General features: G+C 53.5%; 1 protein-coding gene across 1 annotated transcript in view; it reads right to left on the bottom strand.

The window, feature by feature from the left end:
- Positions 1-24777, bottom strand: part of PHACTR3 (phosphatase and actin regulator 3) — a 219301-nt gene extending 194524 nt beyond the window's left edge. The window contains exon 1 of the mRNA XM_021677840.1: positions 24660-24777. Within this exon, the coding sequence (XP_021533515.1) occupies positions 24660-24777 (118 nt within the window). The remainder of the gene's footprint in view (positions 1-24659) is intronic.
- Between the last annotated feature and the right edge of the window lie 1710 nt (positions 24778-26487).

Raw genomic sequence — 26487 nt, 5'->3', positions numbered from 1 at the left:
CCATCCATCCATCCCCCCACCCATCCACCCATCCACCCATCAGCCACCCCTCCATCCACCCATCCCCCCACCCACTCACCCATCCACCCATCCACCCATCCACCCATCAGCCACCCCTCCATCCATCATCTATCTATCCATCTGTGTGTGGATCCATCCCTCTATTCATCCATCCAGCTGTTACTGAGACCCACTGTGTGTGCAGCATTCTGAACGCACTGAGACAGAGACAAGCTGGACACTGTCCCTGTCTTCACAAGTCTACAGCTCGGCCTACAAAACAGACTTTCAACTACCAAGTTCACAAAGAACAGTCAAAGCACAGTTTCGGTGAGTGCTACAAAGCCACTTTCCAGATGCTAACAGGGCTTATATTAGAGGACCTCACCTTGGGGTGGGTGGGAGGAGGTTTCTCCATCTAATGTAGACCTTGGGGTCGGAGGCAAGATGGCGTAGCCTCAGATCCTGGCTCGGTGACTATGCTGCTGAGGACACACAGCCTCACTTCCCTGGGTCTCAGTTCCCTTATATGCAAAATAGGGAGAATAACAGGGAATCCCTGAGGGCTGTCATGAGACTTTAGGGAGGTAAGTGTGTGAAGAGCTAAGTGTGGTGCCTGAGAGAAGAGCAATCCATCAATAAAGATGTTGCTGCCATCACAGACCCATCACTGACCCTACCTTCTAGCAACTTCTCCACAAGAAGAAAATGCACCCAAACCAACCACAATAAGGAGGACGTCTCTGCCAAAGGAATGAGTCAGCATGGTCTAGGCACCGGGATAGACAGATCTGCCAAAAGAATGACTTTCCCCTGCTGTTTGATGGGCTTTTTTCCATTGTGGTATGTCGGTTGGTTTTAAGGCTCATTTCTAATCTGTTCAAGGTGGGCACCATGGTTGGGATGAGTACAAGGACAGTCAGGAGTCAATGATATGGTTGTTACCTTTAAGAAGTTGTCTTTTCCAAGAGAGATGCATTCGTCACAGACACAAATTTCCATGGAGAGTTTAATCCCTAGAATTTTTACCAGCAGTAAATTTGGACCAAGTGGAAGCTAAGACGTCATAGCCTGGCCAACTCCATAACCCCAGGAGAAGGTGGAAGGCCCCACTGGATTGGAAACGAGGGTTACTCTGGGACGCGCCCACAGACCAGGCCACCGGTCCACACTGAGGTCTCTTGCCTACAATGCAAAGGCCAGAGCCATCCCTGGACACAGGTGGTCAAAACTGGGAAACCACAGGCATCAGTTCCGGCAGCCTCAAGTCCCACCTCTGATGTGGAACAGGTGTCTCATCATTAGATCCCGCACACAAAAACATATCCACCAGCTTGCAAAGGTGTGACAAACCAGGGGGGACAGTGTCAGCCCCCCGGGAGGCTGGGAGAGCAGGCCGCTTGTGAAGCACAGTGATATTCTTGCCTAAATGGATCGAAAATGCTACTGGCTGCAGTGGATTGGCTTCTGGCCACTGTGGCAGGGAGGTCTGCATTGGTGAGACCATCGAGGGCCCATGAGGAGCTTTCAACAGTGACCTTGGGTGGGCAAAGTTTGCACTGTTATGTTACAGAATGTGGAAATATACATTACAACATATTAACGAAATAATGACAGCTAATACCCAGGTAGCTAGATGTTCTAGACACTTTCTATTCATCATCTTCACTCCATGTGTTTCATCATTGTGCTAATAATTTTTGCTGATAATACAGATAGAAGCCACCATTTATCATTGATAGGGTATAAGGAACAATGCCAGGGTCTTTACACACTTCTTGAGAAATAATCATCCTTAAAACAACCCCACAAGGTAAATAACCTGGAATCCCTCTGGAAGCTGTGGAACTCTGAGGGGCCACCTAATTTTGTCCAGCCAGAAAACCAGTAAGTGAGCCCTACTCCAGCGGGATCTGCCCTGCCCCATCTCCCACACCTCCCCCTGCACCGCGCCTCCCACTGGGGGCTTGAGGAGTGTGAGCCCTGGGGGCAATCTGTTTAAGTCCAGACTCTGTTGCTCAGTTGCCTACGGCTTGAGAGAGCTCAGTTTCCAATACATGGAGATAATAGTGCCTGGGTCATCAGGAATGGAGGTGCAAACACCTGCAAACTGCATAGTAAAGCTCTCATTAAACACAAGTTCCTCTTAAAGTCGGCTATCTGCAGACCCAACACACGCCCCCACCAAACTGCCCAAAGATTCAGGAACTGGTTCCTAACCACTGGCCCAACCCAGAAATTACAAGGAGCAAGAGAAATGACCAGAGATGTTTCCAAGCAGTGACTTCTGGGGACACATCTTATTCAAAGTCAAAGTGATACAAACACAAAGAAGTCATTTCTTATTGTCAGACTGACAAAGGTCAGGAACATGAGCAAGACTGAGCGTTAACTAATGTGGGAGAGAGCAGAAATTTCTAACACATTTTGCAGGAACATAAACTTGATAAAAGTCTCTCAGGAGGGTGCATGGCAACTCTGTATAAATGTGAAAAACAAAATCACAAAGACACTTTAGCGCAAGGGCAATCATCCCTGGACTGCTTACAAAGTCTCTAACCGTGACCAGCCCACACGGGTTAATACTACTAGGATCTCCATTGTACAAAGGAGGAAACTGAGTTGGAGGTGTGAAGTAGCCAACCCACATGCAGAGGCTCGGACCCACACCCAGGCCACCCTGCCCCCAGAGGCTGCACACGTAGCCCTCGGGAGAACGAGATGGAGCCTCGTGATCACATTTCTGGCTCTAGAGCATTAAAATATCACTTTGTGTGGCAAACCTTTCCAAAGGCTTCATAAAGTCTGAATCTATGGTCCATATTTCACAGGTAGTAAAATGAAAGACAAAAGCTCTGAACTGAAGACCTCTGGACTGATAAGAACACCAATATTTAAACCTGGCAGAGAAATAATAGAAAAATTAGATGTTTCCCAATAACTTTATCTAGTTGGGTGATTTTAGAGAAAATATTCTTTGGAAAATACAAAATAATAATTGAGGAACCTATTAGTTAATCTGTTACAAAGTCTTTGGCTTTATAAGAACCTCCCGTCTCCGTGTTCTAAATAATGCATTGTGTCATCCATTAACCGCGAACTCTTACACCACTCAGAGCCAGAGTGGAAAGCCACAGGAGGAAATAAGCGGTGAGCATGGGTGTCTTATTATTAAAATGAAATATGTCATTAGCAGCTCCTGAGCATTCCCTTTACAGTGAATTACAGCGACTGGACATGACACGCAAGCCCGGACAACATAAAAGTGTCAGAATCCATACTGTAACAAGATCTCCAGGGCATCTCTGCAGGTGCACACAGAAGTCCGAGAAGCAGGGGGCCAGACTTTATCGGAGCAAGGACCTCTTCTCGCTAATGAGGCCACTAGAGGGCCCCCGAGCATGGGCATCTGCCCCTTGAGTCCATACTTCCCTGAGAGCTGCTTCTCTCCCCGGCGGGGGCTACACCGCTCTGTTAGCTCTTCTGCAAGCCCACACCTTGACAGCCACTCAACGACAACAGGCCAGGAGTCCCAAAGCCTGCACCGTGACGGTCACCTCCAGAATGCCCACAGACCCATCTCCTGTCCTTCATGAAGCTGTTGCCAGATGCCTCCACACGCCCCCATCTACACCAGGCATATAACCTTCCTCCCTGAGTCCCCCTAGTACCAAGAAGCTTATCCAGGCTTAGCAAGTTCCCTGTCCCTGTGTCCACATCTCCTGTGTTATCCCTTCCCTCTTCCAGACTGTAAGCTCCTGGAGGGCGTGCTGGCCCGGACCCCCTCCTCTGCGCCCCCTGAACCTCCCACAGCACTTCTCCTGGACGGGGGGCTTCGGGACTCTGCACAATGCAACACCTCGCACATTTCACTAGCCCGGCCACCACTCCCAAGGACTCTGCCCTAATAAAACCACCTGGCCTACAATTAATACAGTTTTAATGTTCTCTTAAGTAAGTTTAAAAGGAAATTTTGGCATCTACTTTAATGGAAACATTATATTTTTCAAATAAAAAAATTAAGCAAAGGTATACAGTCCATACAATATTTGTCGTCTCCTAAAATCACACACAGACTGCCAGGAGATCAGTATCCTCCTGGGCTGACCGGCAAGTGGGCGGCCACTGGAACATCCTCACAGGGATCGAGCATGTACACCCCTACCCAGGGCTCGTAAACTCTACACGACCATCTCTCCTTTCCTTCGGTCGCATGAATGTCTTAGTCGGTAGCCACACCCACGTGTGCGATCCCCAAGGTCATCACCAGCTGGGATGCTTTCTCTATGACTTCCCATCGGTCATGGGTGTGAACACAGGTCATAGGTGTGAATATAATCCTGGGATGCTCATCCCGTGTCACCCACTGGCATTATTTAGAGGACAATAATGGGATTGAGACATGGTTTATTTTCTTTTTATGTCTTGAAGAGCTCACACAGAATCACAAGAACGGATCTCCAATGCCAGAGAAGGAACGATGTAATGTATTCTGGTCCCTTTTCTGACACGGGACAGAAGCTGCCTGCTGAAGGTGACCCTTCGCAGCCTGAGGCCTCAGGATGTTTGGGGCCGGTGTGTAGCTCACAGCCCATGAGACCTTTCCTGGCAAAGAGCACAGAGGCAGGACAGGGGCTCAGGAAGTAAAAGCGAGAGCTCAGCACATCGCTCTGGCTGAATGATAAAGCATGTTTACATGAACAGAGGACATGGCTGACAGTCGAGTCTTTAGGGATTAATGATAAAGCATCATGACATGACCTGGAGTCACAGAATCCAGATCCCAAACACTTTGTTCGTTTCCTCAAGGATGTTTTAAACTTGCTTCTAGGCTGCTAGCTCCAGAGAAGTGGCATCTGAGTTGTGGTCTGACAGCGACAAACATCAACAACGATGACACCTAACATTCCTTAGACACATCGGAGGCAGACACGGTTATAAGTGCTTTGCTAATAAATAATTCCGATAGGTTGGAGTCACTGCTACTCTCACTTTACAGACGAGGAAACTGAGGCACAGATTGAGTGACCAATTTACTAGCTAGTATGTGGTAGAACTGGACTTGGACCCAGGCGGTTGCCCCCAGAATCTAACCACCACATCCCACCACCTCTCGAGGTCGTGCCAGAGCATTTCTATGATAACAAGACTGCTTTGCTCAGCTCTTCAGAAGTGCCGAGCCCCACGTGCCTTTCCGTGGGTCGTCCCATGAAATTATCACAACGAGCCTGTGAAGTGAGGACCATCATCCTAGGTAATAACTAAAGAAAGGCCAGGCCAGGGAGCTTAAGTAACTTGTCCCAGGCAACACTGCTGTCTGAGAATAGGCGAGTCGCTGTCCAGGTGCTGGCCGATGCGGGGGGACAGTGCAGCTGGGATCTCTTCCTTCCTGGAGCTCTTTTTTTTTTTTAAGATTTTATTTATTTATTTGCGAGAGAGAATGAGAGACAGAGAGCACGAGAGGGAGGAGGGTCAGAGGGAGAAGCAGACCCCCCGCCGAGCAGGGAGCCCGATGCGGGACTCGATCCCGGGACTCCAGGATCATGACCTGAGCCGAAGGCAGTCGCTTAACCGACTGAGCCACCCAGGCGCCCCTTCCTGGAGCTCTTGATCAGGGTGGGGGAAGAGGGAGAGGGAGATGATAAACGAATAACCCTAAAAATATGTAAGTTACAAATGCAGAAAGTTCAATGGAAGACAAAGAATGGGATGTTGGGACAAAATGCTGAAGCTTTGGGAAAGAAAAGAGAAGGCATCCAGGAGTTTTGGAACCCAAGGTGGAGACACTTTATGGGGACGGAGGTAGCTGGTGGCAGGAAAGCTGCACCTGGCACAGCCAAGGAGAACCGCCTGGAACAGAGGTTGGGCATCTGTCCTCGGAGGCTTGCCGCCTTATCCAATCAGTGGCCACCACGTCCCCACTTCGCCCGGCATCCTGCAGCATCCCATTTTTCTTCTGAGGACCACCCCATCTCAGTGCATGGGCTTCAGTGGAGCTGACCTACCTCGGGTGCTAGGGCAGGCATGCGACTGGAAGGAACCAACCCGGACCACAGCTTGATCTCGAATCTCCAGCCTCCAGAACCACGAGAGAAGACACCTCCGTTCCTTAGGCCACCAGTCTACAGGGCTCTGTTCCAGCTGCCCCAGGAAACCAACGCAGCCCCATGAGGGGAGGGGACACAGAAAGCTAAGGTCCTGGGGCAGCCCTTGCAGAAGGGGGCAGGGTCCTGAGCTTCTTCGGTGGGAAGGGGGGCCCACCCGGGACCAGCAGCGGCCCTGAGGCCCCAGTGCCATCACAGGAGCCAAATGCTTTCGATCTAAAAGTAAAGTCTCACCCGCTTGTGGTAAATCTGTAAATGCAATAAAATTTCACAGAACTGACGCCAAGAATATGCAGGTAAAGCACAGTGACATCAGCCCCGGCCTGTGGTCTGGTTAAGATATTGCACCAAGGGCAGTCTCCTGCTGTCCATCGGCATACTCTGCGAGCCACGGCCTTACTACTTTTTGTGACCTCCCTGTGAGTTTAAGATTACTTCAAAATAAAAAGTTTAGAAAATGTAAAAAAAAAAATTAAAAAGCAAACTCTTGCCTCTTCCAAGCTGCTCACAGGCCGCCCCTTTCCTTTGTCTTATTAACATCAGGCCCACTGGTCTTCCCTTCGAAGCCAGGCTCCATTTGGCCCATCTGCAAATAAGTTGTAGGGAACCTTCCAGAACACTCATTCCCCCACAGGCAGGTTTGGAGGCCCACTGGCAGCCAGGAGAAAATGAACCAATCGTCTCACCACTTTGCATTTCTTTGTGTTTTTGTTCGTTTTGTCAGCCAGAGCCCCAGGAGGGAACAGGGCTAGCTTTCTCCCTGGGACTGAGACAAGCCGGGCTCAGAGGCGCAGCCGGAGAGCAAAGGGCTCATTCAGGCGCAAGCACGCAGTGGCTTGCCACGGAGACCGGGCGCAGGGCTTGCTTTCTGTGAAATGCCTAATTTTAGTTTCTAGCCATCATTTGCTCTTCCACAGCATCCCCTGGCCTGCCTCAATGGCAGGCCTTGTCCACGCGGAGCACAAAGCCGCCTTTGCCCCGGGAGCCAAGAGGAGGGAAGCTGCAGCTGAGGTGGGGGTGTCCCCCCCGCACTGACTGGCCCCATTCTTCCCCAGTGCGCTGAGGGCTGCCCTGCCAGGGGACACACGGCTCTGAACTCCCAAGTGCCTCTCTCCTGGCAAGTGGAGAGTGTAAATAAATCTTGGGGTGAGGAAATGGGAGAGAAGCACAGTGCCCAGATGACACTGTGCTCAAGTGGTCCCAGGAAACTCCTAAGCGGGATCCTGAGGAAGTAGGGACTTGCCTGTCCCTGGGGGCATTCAAGCAGGGGCAAGTCTCCATCTGGGCAGGAGTGCCAAAGAAGGGTTGGAGGGAAGCAAGTGATGGACAGATGGACAGGAGCATGATAGACAGGTGATTCGTAGACGACAGATATAGGTAAATAGACAGTAGGTAGATAGATAGATGAGGCTGATAGATTGATAGATGATAAATCAACCAATAGAGAGAAAGACAGATGATGTGCATATAGATGGTGATGACAAGTAAACAGACAACGGATCATAGATAGAAGGTCAGCCCCCTCCCAAGTGTTAGCTCTGGAAACTAAGCCCAAGCCCCCAGCTGGGCCTCAGCACCTCCCCAGCATCCCAACCCTGCCTGCCGAATTCTCATTGGCTCTAACACCTCCACTCCCCCCCATCACTCACTGTACTTAAGCCTCCTGGCCCCCTTGTTCACCAACACCCCAAGCACACATCTACCTCAGGACCTTTGCACGTGCAACTCCTCTGCCTGGAGGGCTATTCTGCAAGGTGTTTACATGACTAATCCCTTCACTTCAGCCTTGTCTCTCTGGCCGTGCTACCTAAAAATAGCCAGCCTCCCCTCCCTACCACTCTCCCCCCTCCAGCCTGGCTTCGGGGCATTTATAACTGCCTAGTGTCACACCATACATCTGTATCGTTCTGATCTGTTTCCCCTTATTCTACTAGATGATTCACTCTGTGAAAACAGGCACAGCATAGTCTTTACTGCTGGATCCCAAGCAACCAAAACAGTGACGGGCACAGAACAGGTGTCCCATAAATACTTCTTAATAATGGCTGTCAATCACAAATTCCAGGGAGAAAGTTCAGATTGATTTCATTTTCAAGCTCCCCACAGGGGATTGCAAAGAACACTCCTGGCTCAGGATACTGGAGTTGAAAGCCCTTCAAAATCCAGCCCAGCCCCAGGGTCCTGTGATGGGCTGGGCTCTCCCCAGCACTACACAAGCCCTAAGTTCTCCCTGTTGCTGACTCCTGGGATAGAAACCTTCATATCCATCAACACAGACCAGGTGCGCACAGTCACAGATGTAACAGGTGCACCCTCCAAACTCGAGGCAGACCCAGAACCAGCCAGAAACAGAGAAACCGTATTGAAAAGTCAGTACCTGCCCAGCAGCTTGGAACAAAGGACCACAGTGAAACTCCGGGTGAGAAATAGCTCCCAGTACCGGTTAGAGTTTGTATCTCTTAGCTATCAATGCGTAACAAACCACCGCACATCTCAGTGGCCTATTTGAGGACTTCACCGTTCACTTGCTGTGGGCCAGAAATGTGGGGAGGGCTGGCCTCACTGGTGCCACGGGGCTCAGCTGGGAGCCTGGCCTGGGCCGGCGTCATCCAGGACAGCTCCACTCACCAGCCTGGCAGCCGGCACTGGCTGTCACGGGGCCACCTCAGTTCTGCTGCGGCAGGACGGCCCGAACGATTTCACGTGGCAGGCAAGAGGACCACAACAGAGGCCACGGGCTCTAAGTTCTAGGCCCACAAGTCATACTGTGTCACTTCTGCTGTCCCTGGTCAAAGCAAGTGACAGGGGACAAAGGGGGCAGGAGACGGCATCCCTCCTGATGGGGGACATGGCCATGTGACACTGCAAAAGGGTGGGTGGGGTCAGAGGTAATGGTCGTGGTCAACTTTGGAAACACCTCAAATCACATTGTTGTCCCCTTTTTACAGGGGGAGGAGGGCACAGAGAGGGCAAGTAACTCCCCTGAGGTCACCCAGACTCAGGACTCAAAACCACACAATCTGACCCAGTGTCCCCCCTCTGACCCACCCCTCCCAGAGTTTAAATTCTGACCTGGACACAAGCCACCTGTGTGGCCAGCACAGGTCCCTCAGCCTAGCTCTGTGAGGACAGGGAATCTTCTGGGTGAGTGGGCGGACGGTGGGCTGGCTGGTCAGGGTCCCCCAGTGTAACCCGAGACAGGAAAGAGTCTACGTGACCTGTAAAGTCACTCCCCAAGTCCCACACCCTGACTGTGAAGGAAAGCACAGAGCCCCAAATTTGCATGCCAGCGAGATTTAGTTCTCCGCCCAGCTTACACGCCCAGGTCCTTTTTGGCGCCTGTCCCTGCCTGTCTCCTAAATCCAAGCTCTTCTCCTTCCCCAAACCTCTCTCCACACCCTTCCCCATCTGATGGCAAGGGTCCCCATCTGGGCATTGCCCGCATTTCCCTCCCCTGCCCCACACACCCAGTGCCCATCCTGTGCACCCCACCTCCACCTGCATCTCCCCATCGCTTCCTCTCAGGTAACGACCTCCCACACACACTCAACCCATTTATCCCCAAAGCAAAGGCAGAGTGATTCCTCCCAGTCCCAGACCAACGGCTCCCCCTCTCATACAACCTTCAACAGCTCCACATTGCTCATGGGAAAAAGACCAAAATCCTCAGCGAGGGCTTCCACACTCTGCCTGGGCTGGTCCCCACCCCTCTCCCCACCCCCACCCACAAGCCATCTGGCCCCCGCTCGCCCCCAACGCCCTCTTCTGCCACGGGGCCACCGCACATGCTGTTCCCTCTGCCCAGACTGCCCCCTTCAGATTCTGGCTCACTCCTGCTTATCTTTCAAATTTCATATCTCTATCTGCAAGACACAGCTCGAAGAAGAAAAAGTTTTAAGAGGACAACGGGGAAAAGATGATAAGGAAATAATGCAAAGAAAGTTTCTGAAAGCACATGCAAAAGCTCATCGTGGCTGTCTCTGGGAGGAAGACCAGGAGCACAGGGGAGACCCCGTGTCTGATACGGCAATGACGAGTCAGTGCTGGCTGAAGGCGCGCCGGGCATCGCTGAATGCCCACCATAACCACACAGTGCCCCCAGTCCACAGGTGGGGGAACTGAGGCCCGGAGAGGACGAACAGACAGCTGGCCAGAGCAGACCACAGCCCAGGCCTGATGATGCTGAGCCAGCAGCCCTGAGCCTACTCCATCCTGTCTCCCGCCGTCACGGAGTTTTCTCGACATGGGCACGTGCTACTTTTCTGGTCTTAAAAACCTGTTTGTTTTTTAAAAGAACAAGATCTGCCATCTCCCGATGGAAAACATTTATTTTCCCTTTCCTGCCTATATTTCTGGGGTGGGGAGGGGCACATTATTTTCCAAGGCTTACACCTCCAATGAAAACATGCTTCTGAGTGTTTGCTAAAGATTTTCTTGGTCGAAGCTAAGGTGATAAAAATTAGAACACGTGCAGAAGGCCTCCTCACAATAAAGGTAACAACGGCCGTGCATATCTCCTCCGACAAGGTGAGCTCAGACTGCTCCAGACGGCGGCCCACAGCTTTCAGGAAGGACGCAGGCGTCCTGGGACGGAGGAAGAGCGCCCGGCCCAGAGGGCTCTGGCTGTGTGCGCCCTGCTCCCCGTGGGACCCGCGCCCAGCTCAGCCCCCAGGAGAGCTCTGGGCCCTACCCGTCCTGCAGCCGGAGGGGTGACAGAGACACGAGGCCTCCCCACGCACGGTGAGACACGGAGGCTTTCTGAGGCCACGCCAGCAACCGGGGAGCACCGCCCTCCACAGTCAGGGCAGCTCCCCGCCAGACCCACCGCCCAGTGGGAACCAGGAGAAGGGTGTTACCCCGCGGGGGCCTCGCTTCCCCTCCACCGGCTGACACTCATGGGCGGGCACCTGGCGGCCAGTTACAGCTGACCTACTGGGCTGAGCTCACACGCCTCCTCCGAGGCTCACAACCTCTCCAGGAATGTAGAGCTGACATTTCTCTAGGCACGAAGGAGGACACTAGGCAGGGCCTGATGCAGCCACCTGCCGAGGCCAGCTGGGGGCAGCGGGCAGGGCTGGGCTTCGAGCCCGCTTCCAAGCACCCGGCAGCCGGCTCCAGCGTCTGCAGGAAGCATGTGGGCTGGGGTCTGAGCCAGGTCCCTTCCCACCTGAGGCCTTGAAACAAGATGAGGAGGGGGTGCCCGGATGTCTCAGTCAGTTGGGCATTGACTCTTGGTTTCAGCTCAGGTCGTGCTCTCAGGGTCCTGGATTGAACCCCATGTCGGGATCTGTGCTCAGCTGGGAGTCTGCTTGGGATTCTCTCTCTCTGCCCCTCCCCCCAGCTCATGCGCGCTCTCTCTCAAGTAAATAAATGTTTCCAAAAAAGATGAGAATTTACAGCAATAACCTCAGCATGCACACACACGTACCCACGCGCACATACACACGTATGTGCACACACGCGTGCAAAGTCTCCCTCCTCCAGTGACTTTTGACAAAAGTCAGCACGAGAAGCTCTGTGAACTTTGTTGCCTAAAAGACAGGCGGCAAGTTGACCTTAAAAGAGCTGCTGGTGAATCTTTGACCCTGTGCCTTCTGCCACGGCTGCCTCTTCTTTTCAGGAAGGTGGGAGGAGGAGCACGGGGAGGAGGTAAGAAAGATGGAAGGAAGGAGAGGAACAGAGAAAGGGAGGGGGGGAGAGAGACAGGGGGAGAGAGAGGGGGGAGAGGGAGAGAAATAGAGGGAGAGGGAGAGAAAGAGAGGGAAGGGGGAGGGAGAGGGAGGGAGAGAGGGAAGGGAGAAAGGGAGGGAGAGAGGGAAGGAGAGGGAGAGAGGGGGGAAAGGGAGGGGGAGAGAGAGGGAGGGAGAGAGGGAGAGGGAGAGAGAGAGAGAGGGAGAGAGGGGGGGGAGAGAGAGAAGGAGAGGGAGAGAGAGAGAGAGGGAGAGAGTGGGAGGAGAGAGAGAAGGAGAGGGAGAGGGAGAGGGAGAGAGAGGGGAGAGAGGGAGAGAGGGGGGGAGAGAGAGAGCAGGTGGCGCATGGCAGGTGCCCCAACCACACGCCCAGCCCCGAAGCTGGGATGGTCCCCAAGCTTCCCAAGGGTGACAGGGACTACACAGTGGTGGCCCCGCCAAACCTGGAGTGAGGCCTGATCCAGGCTTCCCCACATGAGAGGACAGCAGAATCCGACTCACGAGAAACCCCGGGGAGTCCCGTCTGTGCACAGTCTGTACACACACCCCCACAGGGGTCTGCGAGCCTGAGGGAAACGCAGGCTGGAAGCCTGGAGCTCTTCACAGGCCCTGAGCACTGCCTCCCGGTCTCCCTCTCCCTCACACGCAGGTGCACACACGTGCACACGCAGCCCCTCCCTCTGGGCTTCCTGTTGCTTCTGCAGGTGCAGTCAACCCCCTACTCTGCCCAGGAGTCCCTGGTGCAGGCTCCTGGCCCCTCTCGGCACCATCCCGCCACACTCCCCGCTCCTCCTCACCCTCCAATCACTGCCCGACATCAGTCCCTTGAGCACCCCTCACGCTCCTTCCCACCTCCGGGTCTTTGCACGGGCCACCTTCTCCCCCCAGAAAACCCTGCCCTTCCCACTCAGGCTGGTTCACTCCAACCCACCTTCCGGCTCTCGACTCAAGTGACGCCTTCCCTGAGCTCCTCCAGCCTGCAGGCCCCTTCCCAGCACCAGGGCAGACTCACCCTGGTGGGACTAGCGTTTGCCTGTGCGATAACCCAGGCCCAGCCCACCCCCAGTGAGACCAGCCCATGGTGATGGGGAATGCCTCCGCTGTCCATGCTGTCCCCGTGCCTGCCATCACACCTGGCCTAAGAGAAGGCACTTGGTGTGCTGGACGGGAGGGAGGAAGGAGGGGAGGTGGAGGGGAGCCCCCACTTGCAATGAGCCCCTGGTGTGCCTCTTCTTTTCCCAACCCAGGCTCTCACTCTTCGGGGGGAGAAGCCATCTAACACCCTCTCTGCAACGAGCGATGTCCCACCCCATGAAATGTTTGGTAACTGAGCTCCTGGATGCCAGTGGGAGGGGCGACCCAAGTCCCCTGGCCCAAGAGTCCACCAAGCAAGATGCAATGTGCGCTCCGCCCAGGGTCAGAAAAAGGAACCAGAAAAACAAGACCGGTGATTGGAGTCTGTATTTCCCTGAGGGAACAGCTGTTCTGGGCTAATGTCCTGCTGGAATAAACTGTCATTAGTTCATTTAAAAAACCACACAGAGACTAATCATCAACAAATTTGTAAGCTTCTTTTTAGCAACACGTATCACCAAGAAGTTGTACTCCAAGCGGCTGCCCTTCACACCTGTTAGGGAAAGACCATTCACCCCGAAGTCCTCATGCCCTGTGTCACTGTCCTTTCTTAGGGGATTTTTTTCCCTCAATTTTACTTTTCCTGATGGGTCCCTGTGAGCAGGAAGAAGAAGGGGCTGCAGAGTGTCATTACCATATACTCGAGATAAAGCCAGCATTCACCGAACGTCCCCGCGGAGCAGGACTGTTCTGGAGCTGAGAGCAGAACAGTGGACAACACAAATCCTTACAGAAAAAGGTACCAATATAGTTCCCAGGAAGTGGGGAAGAGTTGGGAAAATATGAGGAAAGGCGTCACATTAAGATGTCACCAATGTTCGCAGTAATGACCTTAAGGAAAGGCGAGCTCCACCAGATCCCCCAGAAGACATGAACGAGAGAGGGCCTGTGCCCCCCAAGCCCCCCAGAGGGGCTGCCCAGACGAGCAGAAGCACAATGCAGACTCTTAGTTTGTTCCATGTTTGTGTTATTAAACGGCCCCCAGTACTCACCCTTCCCACTAAAGCAGTGAGACAAAATAATACATCATCCCTAAATCTTCTGTTGCTTCACATTAAGGCAGAACCAGCTACCCATGAGGACTGGGGGGGCAGGGACACACAAGAGGAGCAGCAGGGCCCCGCGGTCCACGTGCCGGCTCCCGAGCCCAAGGCCCACCTCAAGCATCATCAACCCAGCACGCTCATGGTGTAACATCCCGGCTGGGGCTGTGACTTGGCCTTTGACCTTGCCCTTTGACCTGGGCCTGTTAGGTCCTGACTTCCCCAGCCCCGCTCCCCAATTAGGAAGATAGGCACAGGGCCTCCAGAGGAGTGCCCCTCCCATACCAGCGACCCCACGAACCAGCCCCAGGGCCAACCAGGGACCAGGGTGGGAAGGTGGGAAGGGATGCCTGATTATCGCCTGGTGGTGCTGATCTCAGGCCAGGAGGAACTCTCACATCGTGAGGGCACCAGTGGGAGACGTGGGTGGCAGAGCCTCAACTCTGCACAGGATCAGAGCCCCCACCCCCACCCCCCGAAACTGGCCAAAATGCTCAGGGGCCACCAAGAGGCCTTGGGTGGAAGCTTCTCCATGGTGACAGGCACTGTGCTAAATGCTTTATAGAAACCAAGCCACCTGATGCCCACAGCCACCTTCACGGTAGGCACTGCTACAAGTAATCCTCATGTTACAGATGGGGAAACTGAGGCTCGGAGATGTTAAGTGGATCTGTCAAAGTCATGCAGACCCAGACAGTCTGACACCGAGGAGTCCACGTACCGTCTATTGGTCTCCCGGGGTCGGGCCTCCACGTTAGTAGACCAGGAGACACCGACATGAATCTGACTGAGCCCTGAGTCTCTGGGAGCTCAGGAGGTCTAGGAAGGGAAAGCCGAGCACACGGACTGCACCACGGGCCCAGTTCTCCCCGCCTCTTGTATCTACTGTGACCTGCCTGCTCCTTCCACCGAGACGTGGGGTCTATTTCCCTCTCCTTGGCCTTAAACTGCCCCGTGCCCACTCTCATAGAATTAGGCAGAAATGCAGGTCCTAGACCAAAAGAGGCTCTGTGCATTTCCACCACTGCCACGAGACAGTGTTGCTGGGTCCATGGAGGGTAAGGTACACGTGGAGAAGAGGCGCCAGCGGAGCCCAGCCTGGGTCCTCGACCTGCCAGCCTGCAGACACCTACTCGCAGACCATAGATCGCTGGTAGAGAATGAGCTAGACACAACACAGAAGGGGACCAATCTGAGAAGTCCAGTGCTTATGACGTAGGGATCCTGTCATTGTACTTGGGAATGTGGTACCGTCAATGCAGCTTGTCAAACTGTGAGCTTGCAGGGTAGGCGATCCAGCCCCCCACATCACGCTCCCTGCACATGGCAGTGCTTACTACATCAGCAGATAAACGATCATCAAAGAGTCACAAGCCCAGGATGATAATATATAGCATTTCCCCATCTCCCTGAAACTGACACCCCCTCTGTGACCTTTGTGACCTTTGCTATGTCTGTGTCTCCTCCTAAGTGCATGACCATGGCTACTTTACTAATGTCCTAAGGCCATCTTCTTCTGTACATAAATAAATGTGGTTTCAAGGAAGATCATACACAACCACTCTCTACGGAGAACCTGTATCCCCCACCTCACCTAGAGTCTAACAAGAAAATAAAGAACGTGGGGCAGGGCCAGGTGACCCCAGCATGGCAGCACCCAGCCGCTGAGACAGTTCGGATGCTCGCAAGCGCTCAGAAGCTTTGCACAAAAGACCCTGCTGACAAATGTGCCAAGGTCAGCAACAACGTGACTCATGTGACTGCAGAAACACAGTCATCCCCGAATTAACACTGCCCGAGACAATGTTTTCCTGCCAAAGGGAAGCAAAAAGATAATTTCTGGCACATCTCTCTAACTTGGTTCAAATCCCCTGAGCTGGTGATTACAAGGCAAAAATTTTCCTGCACATGGATACAAACTTCCGAGAAGTAGTGGGACCAAAAAAATAAAGTAGTAACACAACTCATTAGTAAGAGTATTGAGACAGATGGTAACTTTGACAAAGTGTTACATTTAAAACAACTGCACGACAATGTATATAATAAGTATATTTATTAAGCCACATGGGTCTTGGCAGATTCATTCTGTGACTGTCCACTGATCGATGTCAGCCTACCTGTGCCATGCCCGTTAGATAAGGTGCACGGCCAAGCTACCCATCCAGTGACTTGCTTGAACAAACAGGGACACCACCCCAGCCCATTAAAGAGGAAACCTTCAACGACTCTGCCGACAGCTGATTCACTGCCATCACCTTGCCTGACTTTCAATAAATAAATCTCATCCTGGTGGCTATTCTGGTTAAATAAACTGGGAAATGGAAGAGTATGTCTGCGTCTGTGTGTTTATACGGCTAAAGATACATACACGGCTATCAGACGGATTGCCTGAGCCAGGAAAGGGATGAAACACAAGTACCTGTTCCATCTAAGAGACTGAAGCCCTTAGGTAAGATGTATGAAGGGGCCCCCAGAGAATGGGCGGGGCAGGCAGAGAATGGGCGGGGCAGAGAATGGGCAGGGCAGAGTGGGGGGGCAGAGTGGGCGGGATGGAAAGGGGTGAGTGGGGCACGGAGTGGGTGGGGTAGGAGGTGGGCGGGGCAGGCAGTGGTCTGGGCCAGGTGGGTGGGCGGGGCATCAAACTCCCTGGATTCAAGCTCCTCCCCCAGCCACCTCTGCCTGTGTATGTGCCCATGGGTGGGACACTTGGGTCTCCGCAGCCCTTTGGCGCTACCTCAAGGGTTTAGAGGAAGATGAAACAGAAGGAAGCATGATGGCCCCGCGTGGAACACAGAGTTGACAACATGCACATTCTCACTCCCGCTATCAATAATTTACCAGACTGTCAGCTCCGTGAAGGCCAGTGACCTTGTCAGTCTTGTACCCGGGATAAATATTATCAAATAAAATTTGGATGGACATAACGTTCAGGCTTAAATCACACATCTTAGTCCAACCTTTAATTTCTTGGTAAAGAAATGTCATGAAACATAATAATTGCTTCAGTCTTCCACAGATTCCTTCTTCTCCATAATTTTCAAAGGGCAGCCTGCAGGCCACATCCAGTCCCAGATGCGTGGTTTGGGTTGGGGTTTTGTTTGTTATTAGGGTGGCGTGGCAGGGGCCGTGGCTGATTACCTACAGCCACTCTGACTATCCCTTCCTTCACCTGCTCTTGTAGGGGTAGCCATGCACCTATCCAAAACAAACAACCAAAAGCCAACCAAACCAAACCCCACATTTCCCAGCCCCCCAGCACCTGCCAAGGAGGCATCAGTGGATGTCCCTGGGTAGGGCTCCCAGGAAAGCAGGGTCATGACTCAGCAGGTGGACACCCCTCAACCTGTCACCATCCCCTTCTTCCTGCCCATAAGGTGCTGCACCTCTGGCAGCAACCGTCCTGTAACCAGTGGCTTGCAAGAAAGTTGCAGAGCCTTCGATCCTGCAACCAGGAAGAGGGTGTGCTGTCTGCACTTCCATAAAAGAAAACCCCAATCTTATTTTAGCCAGTGCTGCTTAGCTTTCCTATTACATGAAGCCAAACCAATCCCTAACCGATAAACTTGACAGTATCTAACAATCACATTTCACATAAAAATCTGGATGTCCAGCCTCCGGATATAAATAGGGCAATCTGGCAGCCCTGGGCCCGTGCTCCCACATGGCCCTGATGGGCTCTATGGGAACAGTCCGATCCCCGACTCGCCTGCTGGCCAGGGTGGGGCTCCTATAGACCCTGCAGCTCAGGCCCCATGTGCAACGATTTTATAGGACATGGAATCGCTCCCACCTCACAAATGCAAAATAGTAAGTCCCAAATCCTCTGATGTCTATTGGTTATATTCACACTTTCTCCTTTTGCCTCTCTCCCTGTGACAGTTTATGTCCACCGCATAAACGACAGTCTGGTTGAAGCTCTGGTGGGGGATCCAGAACATTCTCACCCTTCACACCCTCACGGGCAGCTGCAGCTGGTGTGATCACTCTGCAGCCGTAAGTGTTACAATGGCTCAGGCGTGTCCTTCCAGAAGGTGTCCTTCCCCAAAAGGACCCTCCAGGCAAACTCACAAAAGTGCAACAACCCCCTCCCCCAAAATACACATTCAAATCTTATTTCAAGACCACCAAGATGCTGTCCCAGAATTATAGCACCAGAGTCGGTAACTTGGAGAAGGTGAGAGGACCCTGGGTGGACTGCAGGTCTGGGGAGGGGTCTGGCAGGCAGCTGGGGAGTAGCGTCTAAGGAGGAGGATCCTCCTGACGAGCCCCGCTGGCTCAGTACGGGCTTACCCACATTCACAGGTGGGGGAAATGAAGTGCAGAGAGGCTGACAGCTTGGCCCTGACGTGGACCCAGTTATAGGAGGGGCTGCCAAGGGCTCCGGGAGCTGTCCCTCCCATGCCTCCCCACTCTCTTCACAGGGTTCTCTGCCTCCTGCCTTTATTCACAGAAGATGGAATGATCTCAAGGTGATCAGAGGATGTCTGAGGGGACATTTGCCTCCTCGAAGCTGTGAAACCAATGACCAGCATCTCAAAATTTACTCACGGTCATAGACAATAGCTCAGTAAGCCTCACCTGCCAGGAGTTAGGGACAACAATTACCACTATGTGACATAAAGGAAACGGATGTTCGGAGAACTGAGGTGACTTGCCCAAAGTCACTTAGCCTGCGTGTGGCAGAGCCAGGACTTGGACCCATCCATCCAGCTCCAGACAAAGTATGTTTGGAGGTCATTGTTCTCTTAGTCAGAGAGAGCCATCCAGCAAGAACCAAACATGGCATATTTTAATTCCTCTGGGGAAGCTCGCTGAGTTGAAATAAATTAATCTTGTGTGGGATAGGAAATGGTCTGTTTGGACACCCTCCCCTTAACAACATAAGAAGATCAGACTGAAGGAGGCCAAGGCCTCTCTAGCATGAGAGCTCTGGACCATGACAATCCCACTCTGGTGAACTCAACCAATTAACAAACATTCACTGGGAAACAGCCAAGTGTAGCATAACCAGGAGGACAACAGACAAGGCCCAGCCCTCGGGGGGCTTGCAGTCCAGAGCAGCGCTGCCCAACACTGTGGCGATGGAATGTTCTAGATCCACACTATCCAATTTGGCAGCCACCGGCCACATGTGGCTATTGAGTTCTTAAAATGTGGTCAGTGCAACTGAGGAAAGGAAATTTTAATTTTAATGTATTTAACTCAGATTTAAATGGCTACAGGTCACTAGTTACAGTACTGGACAGTGTTGTCTAGAGGGAGAGACATAATAAACTAGGTTATCAAATAAATCAGTGAGATCATTTCAAAGAGTGACAGAGAGAAGGCAGTTGGCAATGGATCAAGAGGGGCTCAGGGTGGAGAGGGGGGGAAGCCAGGACCCTGAACTTGGTGGCTGACCTCCTCATGCTGACAAAGCCCTCCCTGCTCATGGCCTTCTGTGTGGCTCTCGGGTGAGAAGGGGGTGGGGAACAGAAATTTCAAAAGTATCTAATCTTTTTCTGTGCAGTACTTTTATCGTCAGAAAAAAAAATCTTTAAGTTTTTAAACTCCATATCTTTTTAAAGCATCCAGCTTTTCTTTTTAATAAGCCCGAAGAAGCTGACAAGGTAATTACCGCGTAGTTCTGCTGCTAATTAAGCCACACGGACACTCTGCCAGGGGCCACAGGAACGTCCCCAGGACTCGGGACTCGGGAGGAGAGCGCCGGAGCAAGGAGCCATGGAAGAACCACCAGGTGAGAAACAGGGTGCATTTCCCTCATCGCCACTGGGCCCTGGGGCTGTGGCAAAGGAGACACCAGAGGGGGTTTACACTTTGGAAAACTTCCTGCCCTGCCTTGCAGGACCAGGCAGGGGGACGAGACCTGGGTACTGGGTACTAGGACTCAGTACTGAGGGTCCGGCCAGAAGGTGGCAGGGGCTCCCAGTGGCCAATGACAGGGAAAAGGAAAGCAGCAAGAGTGCTCCCCAGGGAGGAAGGTGGATGTGTCTGTGTGTCAGTCTGCAGCTCAGGAGGGCACAGGATGCTCTGAACGGCTTCTCTCCCTCCAGACGTGGATCTGCCCCTGCAGAAGGCTGCAGCTGCTGGTCCCCCAGCCACCCTTTGGCTGCACCTGAGCTGCCTTTCCACGGGGACCGTCCAGCTGACCAGCCACAAGCCTCATCAGCTAAGACCCTGGTGTCTGGTGCCTGCATCCATTCATTCCACAAATGCTCGCTGGAGCCTCCTGCACGTGAGGTCCGTGCTGGGCTCTGGGGCCGAGAGGGGGACACACCACATGGATGACAGACCCCGAGATCCCAGGCAGAGAGGAGCGCCATGAGCGAATCAGAGCTGAGGGACGGGATTGGGGCTAGTTGGGGCAGGGCATCTCCTTTAATCTAGCCGGGTGGACAAGGAGGGCGTTCTGAGGAGGTGTCATCAGCCCGAGACCTGAAGGATGGGAAGGGGACAGCAGGACACAGAGGTCTGGAGCTCAGGAGTCAGACAGGTCAGGGCAGGGCCCCCCACACACTCATGCAGGGACACGCACACATGGAAGCTGTCAGCGGAGAGACTGAGGCCATTGCTGAGTGCTAGACTCAGGGGCTCCCCAGGTGAGCCCACCTGGGCCGTTTTACCCCCAGGGGACACCAGGTGATGTCTGAAGACATTTTGGGGTGTCATAACTAGGGGTTGGGGAGCTACTAACATCTAGTGGATAGAGGCCAGGGGTGCCAGCCATTCTACCTACAGTGCACAGGACGGCCCCTACCACACAGAGGGACCGGCCACAAATGTCCATAGTGCCAAGCCTGAGAAAGCCTGCCCTCAGTCAAAGGTCCCCCACCTGGTTGGCCCTCCAGAGCAGAATATTTACAAAGGGAAACGGCCAGGCCCCGCAGAAGCGTTTTAAAAGGCAGTCCCAGTTGACTCTTAGCCCGGTCTCTGGTCCTGCACTGGGGAACCGAGGAGCCACCCAGAGGGGCAGGGCGTGGAGAAAGAAGGCAGCCAAGGGCCTGCAGGGACCCCAATGTGCTGTGCTGGAAAGAGGGGAAGGAGCTGGGTAAGGAGGGAGCCCAAGAGGGAAAAGCAGCAGAGTCCGGGGGAAGAGAGGGTCAGAAAGAGGGACAAGCGAAGGAGCAAGGACAGTCAGGGGACGAGACTGGGAAGCCTGAGTAGGTGGCATGGGTTGGACAAGAAGGAGGTCACAGATCACCCTCTCCGTGTGGGATCACGCCAAGTCCCCGTGAGTAGGAACTCCTTGGAAGGAGGAAAGGTCATGGCTGTGCTGCCTTCCCTTGTTTAAAGCTCAGTTTGGGGAGAAGGCCTGGCCATGCCTGTGGGCATAGAGTAGAGATTCACAGAGAGGAGCCTGGCAAAGATGCAGACAGAATCATTAACGCAGCAATGATGCGATGGAGAGAGTAGAAGGATAGGCCCCGGGGAGCACCGTTCATCCCCGCCACACAGCCCATGGCCACAGACGTGGCCACTGAGAGATTTAATGCACTAATAAGGCCACAAAAAGCTGCTCAAGCTGACCAGCAATCAAGGAGCCACAAATTAACACAATGAGCCACCATTTGTCACTCTTTGTGCGGGGAAAAGGAGATTGATGATCTCTGATGTTGGCAAGCCATCAGAGAAAGGGCACTCTCAGAGATTCTGGAAAGAATGTCAATTGGTACATTTTCCAGGGTGCAGTATCGTAAAAAGAAAATGTGGGTCCCCTGTGACCCAGACATCACACAAGATGGGACATACCCTACAGGAAATGTACATAGGAGTACAAGGAGACTTTGCCTGGGTACCCACAGCCAAGAGGATTGTGATGGGCAAAAACTAGAAACAACACAATTATATAAACTGAAAAATTTATTCCTTGGTATACTATGCAGATATTAAAAGAGAGGGAGATAGAGATACACCATGTGACAAGAACTCCAAGAACCAGTGTGGAGTAGAAACACAAGTTGAAGAACCTTATATACAGTGTTTTCTTAAAGCCTTCTTCCAAGAACATGTAGCTATAAACCTACAGGAAAGGTCCAGAGGATCTCCTCTAAACTCATCACAGTGGGAACCTCTGAAGAGTGACAGAGGGATAGTTTATCTCTCCGAGAATGTTCTGAGTTTTTACTAAGAGAATATTGATGCATGAAAAATACATTTGGGGGGGCACCTGGGTGGCTCTGTCGGTTAAGGGTCCAACTCTTGATCTCAGCTCAGGTCTTGATCTCAGGGTTGTGAGTTCATGCCCCACAATGGGCTCCACACTGGGCATGAAGCCTACTTAAAAAAATGCATTTGGAGAGCAAGGGTAATGCAACCTTGGGCTGTTTTATAAAAATCTAGAAGCCAGACGAAAGGAGGCAACTCTTCCCCTTGACTTTGTACTAGGTTATTCCACAGCTGGTGCACCAGGTTCAACTTTCAGGAGTAAATCTATAGAGCAGCAGGAGGACAAATGAAGAAGTCCTGAAGGGAGGGCAAGATAAGGGCTGGGACTTTTCAGCCCTACTGAAGAAAAGAGCAGATCGGTGTGATAACTGCCCTAAAACAGCAAGCTCTCTGAAACCCCCAGCAACACACACCATGAGACGATCCCAACAGGACTGATGGGCTGCAGCCCCCAATAAGCCATCTGAAGAATTTTTAAATAGGTCTGCCCAAAGAAAAGCATGCACCGCACCAGAAAGAAATGAGTTCCCCATCAAAAGAGGTATGCAAGCATGCCAAGCCAACCAGGCAAGGCTGTTAAAGAAAATGCTCCCCTAGTCCACCCTTCCTGCTTCAAGCTCCCGGGCTGCTTCCAACTTGAAGATTTTGATTCTCTTTCTGCCAGAACTCCTCTGCTTAACACATCCATAAATACTTAATTGCTTGGTATCTTTAGCAAGGTTCTACCACTCACCGAATTATACGTGCTATAGACTCTTCACCGCAGACATCTGCTCCCAGGGTCCTATTTTGACCATCTGAGCCAGAGACTAACTCAGGTGTTTGTCCTCCCACGGCATCATGTAAGCACCCAAGCCCTTCCACCTCTCCCTGGTGGACTGGCACCCGCCACCTGCCGAGCCCACTGTTCCCACCCACGGAGGCATCAACTCACAGACAGCCAAAAAGCTAAATCCTCCGTAATTTCCGTTTCAAGTTTGCTTCCTTTTACTGCCAGGGAGACAAAAGGAGCTGGGGAGGATTCTCTCATGACGAGCCACTCAACTTCCATAATTGGAACACTCATGGATGTGCATCTCCAACACAGAGAAAACCAATCCATCATGGAGTGCTGAAGGCTTAATCCCCAATTCCTAATAAAAGGATTAATTAAAGCCTTAAGGGTCGGCTTTAGGCAGGCTCTGCTTGAAACTCCAAGGAAATTAACTTGGCCTCCCAGATGTAGAAAAGCCAGGGATTTCCTCGGCTGGTACCTTAGTTTGACCAAATGACACAGTGTCAATAGTCCTAACAAAGAAATCTTACAAGCCTTGCATGGGTTTATTGTTTAAAATTTCAAATTGGGCCCTCGCGCCCACAGAGCTGCCTTTAATAGGTCCTTCTTTGTAGTTAGAGAGTAAAGCTCCTATGTGTTCCAGTTAAGTGAAGGAATCCCTCCCCACAGAGCCTGCGTTCACCCCAGCCCCGGGGATTATCTTGATTTTGATGCCCACTGTTTAACGTGATCAAGTCCCCATCTAGGGCCGGTGCATTTAGAGAGAATAAGTCTTCTAAGGAAGGTAAGGGCAACTTATGGTCGAAACATCATCTATGAGGGGACTGTGCTTCTCTAAGATAGGAAATTGAGTCCAGTAGCTTGATACCAAAACACCAGCTTTGATTCTTTTTTTGAACCCTACATTTCAGAAGCTCAGACTTCTCTCTGTGAAGTGAAAATTGCCTTCTGGTGGAGAAAGGTTTTAATGATCACTTTGCTTCCTGCGTCTCCATGGTGACAGGCCCCGCGCAGCCCACCCCCCTCCTGCTTTATTAGGCCTTTCTTCCTCCCTGGAAAGTAATCAATCAAGCCATACAGACGCCTTTGTAGCCGGATTTATCACCTAAACAATCGACGCTGACGCGGGGGCGGGGGAGCGGACAAAGTCCATATAATGTAATGAAACCGGGCTCCGTCCTGGCGCACGCCCTTCATCTCCCTGCCCGCCGCTCCGCCCCGCACACCTGTCCCGAGAGGCGGGCGGGCGCGCCCAGGTGCGCCAGGCCCCGCGGGAGCTGGGCGTCCAGCCGAAGCCCCCGTGCGCCGCGGCCGCGGGAGCGCTGCCCTGCCGGGCCGGGGCCGCCCAAGCCGGGGCCGCCGGGGCCGCCGCCCCGGGGAGGGAAGCAGAGCTCGGAGCCAGCGCTGGCGGAGGCGGCCACAGGTCTGACTCTCTTCCCCCAGCTGGTCGGCACCCAAGGCAGGGCAGCCCCTCGGAGCGGACCGCGGAGCCCACAAGCCTGCAAGGAGGGCCGATGCGGAGCGCCCGGCTCTGCCCGGGAAATCGGTTCTTTTCCGGACAAAGGGCCCCGCGGCGCCCCGGGCGCGTTCCTGGGGACGCGAACTGCGGAGCCCGAGCGCCCGGGTCCTGGCGCGGCTCCCCGATTGCAGAGCGCGGCGCGGCGCGGCGCGGCGCCGGGGACGAGCCCAGCGCCGCCTGCCCCCCGGCCTGCCCACCTGCCCGGCCGCCCTCGCCCGGCCCCGTTACCTGGGTTCTCCCCGGCGTCGGCGGAGGAGGTGGCCGAGGAGTCGGTGAGAACGCTGGGGTCACTCTGCGAGCGGCCCCGCGACACGAGGCAGCCGCTCCCGTCCTCGGACGCGGCCATGGGCCTGGCCGGCTCGGGGGCAAAGTGCTGGAATCAGAGCATCCGCGGCGGCCAAGGTCACAGGCGAGGGGGCTGGAGGGGGCGTCTTTTTAAAAAGGAAAATCAAAAAGGACAGGGAAAGGGAAGGAGCCGGGGGACAAGGCCAGGCTGGCTTCAGGGTGAGACAATGGCCTCGCGGCTGCAGCCAGCCGCATCCCGGCGCGCGCGGCCTCGCTCTGCTATTTATTCGTGTTTATTCCCATTCTTCAGTCTATATTCCAGGAAAAAAAAAAAAGTTGAACCAGGAAATAAAAACTTTTTCTTGTCAGTGTTTATTGCGTGCTTGGGGCAGGGGGTGATGTCCGGGAATTTCTGGGGTCGCCCCCCCCCCCCCCCCCCCCCCCCCCCCCCCCCCCCCGGGGGGAAAAAAAAAGGGAAAAAGGAAAATCTTTGCTCTTGCAATTGCTTTAATCTGAAAGCTGTTCTTGGAGCATCTGTTGGAAAACATTAGGATTCTCCCATCATGCCATGCGAGAGGAGCATGACGTCACGAGAGAGGGGAGTGAGAGCCAGCGCGGTGATGGGGAGGGGTCTCATATACCTGGGCTGCCTGCCGCCTGCCCGAGGAAGGTGGGGGGTTTGATCATGAGTTATGAACTGCCTACCCCCCACCCCAGCAGAGCTCTAGAAACAAGAATGCTTCCAGTCCCACTTCCTCCCCTCCCCAGTGGCAGGGGAGGAGACCCTGAGGGTGCCTCCCTTGGAGGCAGGGCCTAATCTCCCCCAGCGGCTTCAGGCAGCTAGCTGGTCTCCCTGCCCTCCCTCTCTTGGGGATATGGAGGCCAGTAGGTCCTGCTGCCCAGACTCCACCATGGTGGTGGGGGGGGGTGCCCTCCAGAGCTTTAACCCTGCAACGTTAACCCCTTCTCCACTGCCCACCCCTGCTTCCTCCAGGCCCCCTGCCTGGGAGGAGACAGGCAAGACAGGCCCCTGGTGCCTTCCAGGGACGCCTCCCCCAGATGCCTAGATGGAGTTGATGGGCCAGGCAGTGAAGGTGACATCCCCTAGGACTGCCACTTACAGAGGTGCCCTCCAAAGTGCTAATGAGCAATTCTCACCATTCCAGATAGTGGCAAGGGGGGCGGGGGGAGCAGAGGCAGCTCCAGTGCCTCCAGCTAAGGCCTGGGGGACAGGAAGGGTAATGAAAAGAGGAAAGCCCAGTAAAGGCGCAGGGAAGGATGGGGTGTGGCACAGAGTCAGGCCTCGGAAGGTACCCAGAGGAGGGGGCATTTCACCAGGGACACCGCGGGAGGCTGCTCCTGGCAAAGACTGGCTGTGTGCAGAGGCCGAGCACAGACACTACCAAGCTGTAATCCAGTCTCAGCCCCTCAGACAACTCCAGGGGGCAGGCCCCACTGCAGAGGAGTAAACTGAGATCAGAGGTGGGGCTTGCCAGGGGTCCCACGGCTGGCGACAGCAATGCAGGGACTGCGACCTTCCGGGGGCTGTTCCTCCGGATTTGGTCAGCCCCTAAAGCAGGGCTGGGGTGTAGGGGGAGCACCCTGGCAATGTTGGATGAACCCCGACAAAGGGACAAGGACAGAACCAAGAAGTGGGGAAATAACATGGATACCCGCTCCACACACAGCTTTGGACTGTCAGCAGCAGTGGCCTCCAGAGCAGGCACGCATGCGTGCATTCATTCATTCATTCATTCATTCCAATAACCCG

This window comes from Neomonachus schauinslandi, chromosome 10 (assembly GCF_002201575.2).
Source record: "Neomonachus schauinslandi chromosome 10, ASM220157v2, whole genome shotgun sequence".
NCBI lineage: Eukaryota > Metazoa > Chordata > Mammalia > Carnivora > Phocidae > Neomonachus > Neomonachus schauinslandi.
This window is presented reverse-complemented; position numbering and strand designations above follow the sequence as displayed.